Genomic DNA, 9,392 nt, shown 5'->3' on the forward strand with positions numbered 1-9,392 from the left:
TTTGACAGTCCTATCTGATTATTGTTTGACTGTCCTATCTAATTATTGTTTGACTGTCCTATCTAATTATTGTTTGACTGTCCTATCTGATTATTGTTTGACTGTCCTATCTGATTATTGTTTGACAGTCCTATCTAATGACTGAATTGTCCTATCTAATTATTGTTTGACTGTCCTATCTAATGACTGTCCTAATGTCCTCTGTGTTGACCAGCTGAGACTCGCTGCCGTACAATGCCAGGATATGTTGGCGCAAAGAGCTGCCCAATTCCGAGTCATTCAGAAACGTCTGCTGACCCGGTTTAAAGACAAGACACCAGCTCCATTACTTAATCTGGACACTTTACTGGAGGGCACGTACAGACAGGTGAGACTGGCACGTACAGACAGGTGAGACTGGCACGTACAGACAGACAGGTGAGACTGGCATGTACAGACAGGTGAGACTGGCACGTACAGACAGGTGAGACTGGCACGTACAGACAGGTGAGACTGGCATGTACAGACAGGTGAGACTGGCACATACAGACAGACAGGTGAGACTGGCACGTACAGACAGACAGGTGAGACTGGCACGTACAGACAGGTGAGACTGGCATGTACAGACAGGTGAGACTGGCACATACAGACAGGTGAGACTGGCACATACAGACAGGTGAGACTGGCACGTACAGACAGACAGGTGAGACAGGTTAAACACACACAGGCACATGTTGACTATTGAGAAATACACAGCACTAGGTGAGTACTATGTTGACCCACATCTAGCTGTTGACCCACATCTAGCTGTTGACCCACATCTAGCTGTTGACCCACATCTAGCTGTTGACCCACATCTAACTGTTGACCCACATCTAACTGTTGACCCACATCTAACTGTTGACCCACATCTAGCTGTTGACCCACATCTAACTGTTGACCCACATCTAGCTGTTGACCCACATCTAACTGTTGACCCACATCTAGCTGTTGACCCACATCTAGCTGTTGACCCAAACATAGCTGTTGTAACGGACACCAATCTATCAGCCAGATAGATGGCGAACGCTCCCGGATTCGTTTAACTGATTATACACAGATGGCGACAAGCCTAAATAAAAGAAAGTTAACACACTAGTTCGCTAGGACTCGTAATGGATGTCTAGGGGAAACACTAGAGAAACTACTGATGCCAACAATACCTTTAATCTGCATATAACTTGTAATGAGTGTACAAAGTCGTGGCAGAACACTAGATTTATACAGGAATGAAATAGATTTACAGAATGAACAAAACCCAACTTACAATTTGTGGGAAAAAATAATATGATACACTATCACAGCTTTTAACACTTCAGAAAAATCACCACAGTATACACATCACTGCTATAAGCATAAAGAATTACTTCTACTTAACCACAAGTAATATATGAATATGCTACTTAAACAACTTAGTACTAAACGGCAACACACAGGGCTTATGTCTCTCAACGACGTCTGATCAATGAACTGCCTCGAGACGCCTGTGCGCAGTCTATTTATAGACTTAGGCAACATGGAAGGTCACCTTCAAATCATAAGGCCATTGGTTGGGGTGGTCATCTGGTCTGAATCAATCAATCATATCTTGATGGAAAATTTCTGAGTCTAAGACTCACTTAGTAAGACAGCGGAAAAAAACGGTCATTACACCACAGACCATATATGGTATTATAACAAATGTAAAAATAAACATTACCAGACCTAAGTAGGTCACACTTTTGACCCACATCTAGCTGTTGTGTGCTTGTCACAGTGACCCTAGTTACTATGACCCATCTGCCATGACCCTAATCACTATGACTGAAGTAAGCCCCTGATTCCAGATCCTGGCTTTGGCTGACCTAGCGGAGGAGACGAGGAGAGCTGAGTTGCTGGCTGCCAGTCACCTGAGCTCTGGAACTTACCTGATCAACTTCCTGCTTAAGTTGTGGCTGGATCTTTCAGAGGAGGAGTTCCAGGTTCTACAGTCAGCCATGACACCTGTTGTTGGCACCTGTGAGGATCAGGTAAGTTCCAGGTTCTACAGTCTGCCATGACACCTGTTGTTGGCACCTGTGAGACTATCATGTGAACCTCAAGAATGTCTCACTGACTTCAACGTGTGTCTCACTGACTTCAACTTGTGTCTCACTGACTTCAACTTGTGTCTCACTGACTTCAACTTGTGTCTCACTGACTTCAACCTGTGTCTCACTGACTTCAACTTGTGTCTCACTGACTTCAACTTGTGTCTCACTGACTTCAACTTGTGTCTCACTGACTTCAACTATTTTTGAACTATTTCTCCCCAGGGTTGGGAAGAGTCTGTGGATGCGGCCTTGACCCACTTGCTGAGAACTGTGCTGGCCAAGTCCAGCAAGGACCAGGCTGTGAACCCCAGCCCTCTAGCACTGCCCCAAGACACGAGCAGGCTGAAGAAACACATTGCCTTGTTCTGTGACAGACTTGGGAAAGGTGTTGCTCTGGTGGACGGCATCAAAGGTTGCTGCACCTCTCACTCTTTACAACTGGCAGTTGATGAAAGTTTGATTTTTTCAAACCTTATTAGAACTTGAACTGGCAGTTGATTTTGATTTGATTTCTTCAGATCGAGGTGAAAAATCCCGTCAAGTTTCTGCAGCAAAGAAAGATGACCTTGACCCTAGTGAGACTCCACTGAGTGGAATGTTGAAACACAGACAGACCAACAAACAAACCAACAAAAAGAAAACCTTACAGCCCCTGGGTGTTCCTCAAATGGATGTTCCTGTCTCTGGTTCGTCTTAAATACCTTTATCTTTGTGATGTCAATGAATTGGGTTGGTCTTAAATACCTTTATCTTTGGATGTCAATGAATTGGGTTGGTCTTAAATACCTTTATCTTTGGATGTCAATGAATTGGGTTGGTCTTAAATACCTTTATCTTTGGATGTCAATGAATTGGGTTGGTCTTAAATACCTTTATCTTTTGGATGTCAATGAATTGGGTTGGTCTTAAATACCTTTATCTTTTGGATGTCAATGAATTGGGTTGGTCTTAAATACCTTTATCTTTGGATGTCAATGAATTGGGTTGGTCTTAAATACCTTTATCTTTGGATGTCAATGAATTGGGTTGGTCTTAAATACCTTTATCTTTTGGATGTCAATGAATTGGGTTGGTCTTAAATACCTTTATCTTTGGATGTCAATGAATTGGGTTGGTCTTAAATACCTTTATCTTTTGGGTGTCAATGAATTGGGTTGGTCTTAAATACCTTTATCTTTTGGGTGTCAATGAATTGGGTTGGTCTTAAATACCTTTATCTTTTGGGTGTCAATGAATTGGGTTGGTCTTAAATACCTTTATCTTTGGATGTCAATGAATTGGGTTGGTCTTAAATACCTTTATCTTTGGATGTCAATGAATTGGGTTGGTCTTAAATACCTTTATCTTTGGATGTCAATGAATTGGGTTGGTCTTAAATACCTTTATCTTTTGCATGTCAATGAATTGGGTTGGACTTAAATACCTTTATCTTTTGGATGTCAATGAATTGGGTTGGTCTTAAATACCTTTATCTTTTGGATGTCAATGAATTGGGTTGGTCTTAAATACCTTTATCTTTGGATGTCAATGAATTGGGTTGGTCTTAAATACCTTTATCTTTTGGGTGTCAATGAATTGGGTTGGTCTTAAATACCTTTATCTTTTGGGTGTCAATGAATTGGGTTGGTCTTAAATACCTTTATCTTTTGGGTGTCAATGAATTGGGTTGGTCTTAAATACCTTTATCTTTGGATGTCAATGAATTGGGTTGGTCTTAAATACCTTTATCTTTGGATGTCAATGAATTGGGTTGGTCTTAAATACCTTTATCTTTGGATGTCAATGAATTGGGTTGGTCTTAAATACCTTTATCTTTGGGTGTCAATGAATTGGGTTGGTCTTAAATACCTTTATCTTTGGATGTCAATGAATTGGGTTGGTCTTAAATACCTTTATCTTTGGGTGTCAATGAATTGGGTTGGTCTTAAATACCTTTATCTTTGGATGTCAATGAATTGGGTTGGTCTTAAATACCTTTATCTTTTGGGTGTCAATGAATTGGGTTGGTCTTAAATACCTTTATCTTTGGATGTCAATGAATTGGGTTGGTCTTAAATACCTTTATCTTTTGGGTGTCAATGAATTGGGTTGGTCTTAAATACCTTTATCTTTGTGATGTCAATGAATTGGGTTGGTCTTAAATACCTTTATCTTTTGGGTGTCAATGAATTGGGTTGGTCTTAAATACCTTTATCTTTGGATGTCAATGAATTGGGTTGGTCTTAAATACCTTTATCTTTTGGGTGTCAATGAATTGGGTTGGTCTTAAATACCTTTATCTTTTGGGTGTCAATGAATTGGGTTGGTCTTAAATACCTTTATCTTTTGGGTGTCAATGAATTGGGTTGGTCTTAAATACCTTTATCTTTGGATGTCAATGAATTGGGTTGGTCTTAAATACCTTTATCTTTTGGGTGTCAATGAATTGGGTTGGTCTTAAATACCTTTATCTTTTGGGTGTCAATGAATTGGGTTGGTCTTAAATACCTTTATCTTTTGGGTGTCAATGAATTGGGTTGGTCTTAAATACCTTTATCTTTTGGGTGTCAATGAATTGGGTTGGTCTTAAATACCTTTATCTTTTGGGTGTCAATGAATTGGGTTGGTCTTAAATACCTTTATCTTTTGGGTGTCAATGAATTGGGTTGGTCTTAAATACCTTTATCTTTGGATGTCAATGAATTGGGTTGGTCTTAAATACCTTTATCTTTTGGGTGTCAATGAATTGGGTTGGTCTTAAATACCTTTATCTTTTGGGTGTCAATGAATTGGGTTGGTCTTAAATACCTTTATCTTTTGGGTGTCAATGAATTGGGTTGGTCTTAAATACCTTTATCTTTGGATGTCAATGAATTGGGTTGGTCTTAAATACCTTTATCTTTTGGGTGTCAATGAATTGGGTTGGTCTTAAATACCTTTATCTTTTGGGTGTCAATGAATTGGGTTGGTCTTAAATACCTTTATCTTTTGGGTGTCAATGAATTGGGTTGGTCTTAAATACCTTTATCTTTTGGGTGTCAATGAATTGGGTTGGTCTTAAATACCTTTATCTTTTGGGTGTCAATGAATTGGGTTGGTCTTAAATACCTTTATCTTTTGGGTGTCAATGAATTGGGTTGGTCTTAAATACCTTTATCTTTGGATGTCAATGAATTGGGTTGGTCTTAAATACCTTTATCTTTGGATGTCAATGAATTGGGTTGGTCTTAAATACCTTTATCTTTTGGGTGTCAATGAATTGGGTTGGTCTTAAATACCTTTATCTTTTGGGTGTCAATGAATTGGGTTGGTCTTAAATACCTTTATCTTTTGGGTGTCAATGAATTGGGTTGGTCTTAAATACCTTTATCTTTTGGGTGTCAATGAATTGGGTTGGTCTTAAATACCTTTATCTTTTGGGTGTCAATGAATTGGGTTGGTCTTAAATACCTTTATCTTTTGGGTGTCAATGAATTGGGTTGGTCTTAAATACCTTTATCTTTTGGGTGTCAATGAATTGGGTTGGTCTTAAATACCTTTATCTTTTGGGTGTCAATGAATTGGGTTGGTCTTAAATACCTTTATCTTTTGGGTGTCAATGAATTGGGTTGGTCTTAAATACCTTTATCTTTTGGGTGTCAATGAATTGGGTTGGTCTTAAATACCTTTATCTTTTGGGTGTCAATGAATTGGGTTGGTCTTAAATACCTTTATCTTTTGGGTGTCAATGAATTGGGTTGGTCTTAAATACCTTTATCTTTTGGGTGTCAATGAATTGGGTTGGTCTTAAATACCTTTATCTTTTGGGTGTCAATGAATTGGGTTGGTCTTAAATACCTTTATCTTTTGGGTGTCAATGAATTGGGTTGGTCTTAAATACCTTTATCTTTGGGGTGTCAATGAATTGGGTTGGTCTTAAATACCTTTATCTTTGGATGTCAATGAATTGGGTTGGTCTTAAATACCTTTATCTTTGGATGTCAATGAATTGGGTTGGTCTTAAATACCTTTATCTTTGGATGTCAATGAATTGGGTTGGTCTTAAATACCTTTATCTTTGTGATGTCAATGAATTGGGTTGGTCTTAAATACCTTTATCTTTGGATGTCAATGAATTGGGTTGGTCTTAAATACCTTTATCTTTGCGATGTCAATGAATTGGGTTGGTCTTAAATACCTTTATCTTTTGGGTGTCAATGAATTGGGTTGGTCTTAAATACCTTTATCTTTGGATGTCAATGAATTGGGTTGGTCTTAAATACCTTTATCTTTGTGATGTCAATGAATTGGGTTGGTCTTAAATACCTTTATCTTTTGGATGTCAATGAATTGGGTTGGTCTTAAATACCTTTATCTTTGGATGTCAATGAATTGGGTTGGTCTTAAATACCTTTATCTTTTGGGTGTCAATGAATTGGGTTGGTCTTAAATACCTTTATCTTTTGGGTGTCAATGAATTGGGTTGGTCTTAAATACCTTTATCTTTGGATGTCAATGAATTGGGTTGGTCTTAAATACCTTTATCTTTGGATGTCAATGAATTGGGTTGGTCTTAAATACCTTTATCTTTGGATGTCAATGAATTGGGTTGGTCTTAAATACCTTTATCTTTGTGATGTCAATGAATTGGGTTGGTCTTAAATACCTTTATCTTTTGGATGTCAATGAATTGGGTTGGTCTTAAATACCTTTATCTTTGGATGTCAATGAATTGGGTTGGTCTTAAATACCTTTATCTTTGGATGTCAATGAATTGGGTTGGTCTTAAATACCTTTATCTTTGTGATGTCAATGAATTGGCTTGGTCTTAAATACCTTTATCTTTGGATGTCAATGAATTGGGTTGGTCTTAAATACCTTTATCTTTGGATGTCAATGAATTGGGTTGGTCTTAAATACCTTTATCTTTTGGGTGTCAATGAATTGGGTTGGTCTTAAATACCTTTATCTTTTGGGTGTCAATAAATTGGGTTGGTCTTAAATACCTTTATCTTTGGATGTCAATGAATTGGGTTGGTCTTAAATACCTTTATCTTTGGATGTCAATGAATTGGGTTGGTCTTAAATACCTTTATCTTTGGATGTCAATGAATTGGGTTGGTCTTAAATACCTTTATCTTTTGGATGTCAATGAATTGGGTCTACAACAAATTCCCTAAAGACAGTTGCTCTTCCACCATCCCGTTTTTGTCAAAGTTTTTTCCTTTTTTTAAAAAAAAATAATTAATTAATTTTTTGTCTTTGTAAAGTAGCGTCCGCGCGTATGTTCTTCTTTTTGGCTTCAAATTCCTTATTCTAGGCATGACTGTTCCTACTTTTGGCTTCAAATTCCTTATTCTAGGCATGACTGTTCCTACTTTTGGCTTCAAATTCCTTATTCTAGGCATGACTGTTCCTACTTTTGGCTTCAAATTCCTTATTCTAGGCATGAATGTTCCTATTTTTGGCTTCAAATTCCTTATTCTAGGCATGACTGTTCCTACTTTTGGCTTCAAATTCCTTATTCTAGGCATGACTGTTCCTACTTTTGGCTTCAAATTCCTTATTCTAGGCACAACTGTTCCTACTTTTGGCTGACGTGGGTAGGCATGTCTGGAAACATTTTATCTCACTTTCTTTATTAAGTAATCACTTGAACAGATCGTCTAAACAAGGTGCATTAAATGGAGATCACACATAAAAGACTACCTTTAGTTTTTAAATTTGCCGCCTAGACCGAGCCTCATTCTTTTGGGAAATGATCACAACACAAGATAAGCATATTATCTGTTAAATGTAAGGAGACACCGTGCCACCTACACTATGTCATAAAAGCTATAGGCCTATAAGCACCACAACGTGTTGGTTAAACAAGGTGTTCAAAACATTCATTAAAGAATGTAAAGACTCCGCAGCTAACATCAACTTACATTTATTAAAGAATAAGGCAGTTTTTTTCTCATAACTCAAAAAATAAAAGCAAAATTTTAAAAATATAAACAAATTTGTTTTTATGCCTAGAATTGTGTTGATTATCAAAATTTCAAACTATAATTGATTAAAAATGTCTAATTGGTAATATAATTTATCATATATTAACACTTTTTGAGCAAACGGCCTTCGAGCAAGTGGCTTTTCCGGCAAGTGCCCATTCTGGAAATTGACATTCGGGCAATGTGTCTTTTGGGAAAACGTACGCCCCCCCCCCCCCCCCCCCAATGAATTGGTTGGTCTTAAACCTTTGTGTGTGGGGAGGGGGGGAGGGGTGTAAGTTACCTAGAATTCTATTCTAACACAGGACAAATAAAAGCTTGTATATAAATAAAAGATTGTATTCCCCAGGTCAAGACAGAGAATTTGATAAGAAAATACAGAAGTTGGTTCCTGATCTGGACAGTTTAACTCAGGACAGCTGATAGCAGTGGTGTGGACAGTTCAGTCAAATGGACAGTTGTAGACATGACACACTGGGGCACCATGTAGACACACTGGGGCATCATGTAGACACACTGGGGCATCATGTAGACATGACACACTGGGACACCATGTAGACATGACACACTGGGGCACCATGTAGACACACTGGGGCACCATGTAGACACACTGGGGCACCATGTAGACACACTGGGGCACCATGTAGACACTAGGGCACCATGTAGACACTAGGGCACCATGTAGACACACTGGGGCACCATGTAGACACTAGGGCACCATGTAGACACACTGGGGCACCATGTAGACACTAGGGCACCATGTAGACACACTGGGGCACCATGTAGACACTAGGGCACCATGTAGACACACTGGGGCACCATCTAGACACACTGAGGCACCATGTAGACATGACACACTGGGGCACCATGTAGACACACTGGGGCACCATGTAGACACACTGGGGCACCATGTAGACACACTGGGGCACCATGTAGACACTAGGGCACCATGTAGACACACTGGGGCACCATGTAGACACTAGGGCACCATGTAGACACACTGGGGCACCATGTAGACACTAGGGCACCATGTAGACACACTGGGGCACCATGTAGACACACTGGGGCACCATCTAGACACACTGAGGCACCATGTAGACACGACGCACTGGGGCACCATGTAGACACTGGGGCACCATGTAGACACACTGGGGCACCATGTAGACACACTGGGGCACCATGTAGACACACTGGGGCACCATGTAGACACTAGGGCACCATGTAGACACACTGGGGCACCATGTAGACACTAGGGCACCATGTAGACACACTGGGGCACCATGTAGACACTAGGGCACCATGTAGACACACTGGGGCACCATGTAGACACACTGGGGCACCATCTAGACAC

The 9,392-nt window shown here is 39.5% G+C and overlaps 1 protein-coding gene across 4 annotated transcripts in view; it reads left to right on the forward strand.

Moving 5' to 3' along the window:
• LOC131956659 (protein PTHB1) overlaps positions 1 to 8,579 on the forward strand; it is a 52,654-nt gene extending 44,075 nt beyond the window's left edge. For 3 of the 4 annotated variants that reach the window (XM_059321194.1, XM_059321193.1, XM_059321191.1), the window contains exons 19-23: positions 215 to 367; positions 1,845 to 2,027; positions 2,313 to 2,502; positions 2,609 to 2,776; positions 8,391 to 8,579. In XM_059321194.1, coding sequence (XP_059177177.1) covers positions 215 to 367; positions 1,845 to 2,027; positions 2,313 to 2,502; positions 2,609 to 2,776; positions 8,391 to 8,464 — 768 coding nt within the window. In that variant the 3' untranslated portion in view covers positions 8,465 to 8,579. The remainder of the gene's footprint in view (positions 1 to 214; positions 368 to 1,844; positions 2,028 to 2,312; positions 2,503 to 2,608; positions 2,777 to 8,390) is intronic. The other variant, XM_059321192.1, reaches the window with a different exon arrangement.
• Positions 8,580 to 9,392: the final 813 nt, after the last annotated feature.

This window comes from Physella acuta, unplaced genomic scaffold (genome assembly GCF_028476545.2).
Source record: "Physella acuta isolate Inbredline_101_S28 unplaced genomic scaffold, ASM2847654v3 ptg001167l, whole genome shotgun sequence".
In the NCBI taxonomy this organism is placed as follows: domain Eukaryota; kingdom Metazoa; phylum Mollusca; class Gastropoda; family Physidae; genus Physella; species Physella acuta.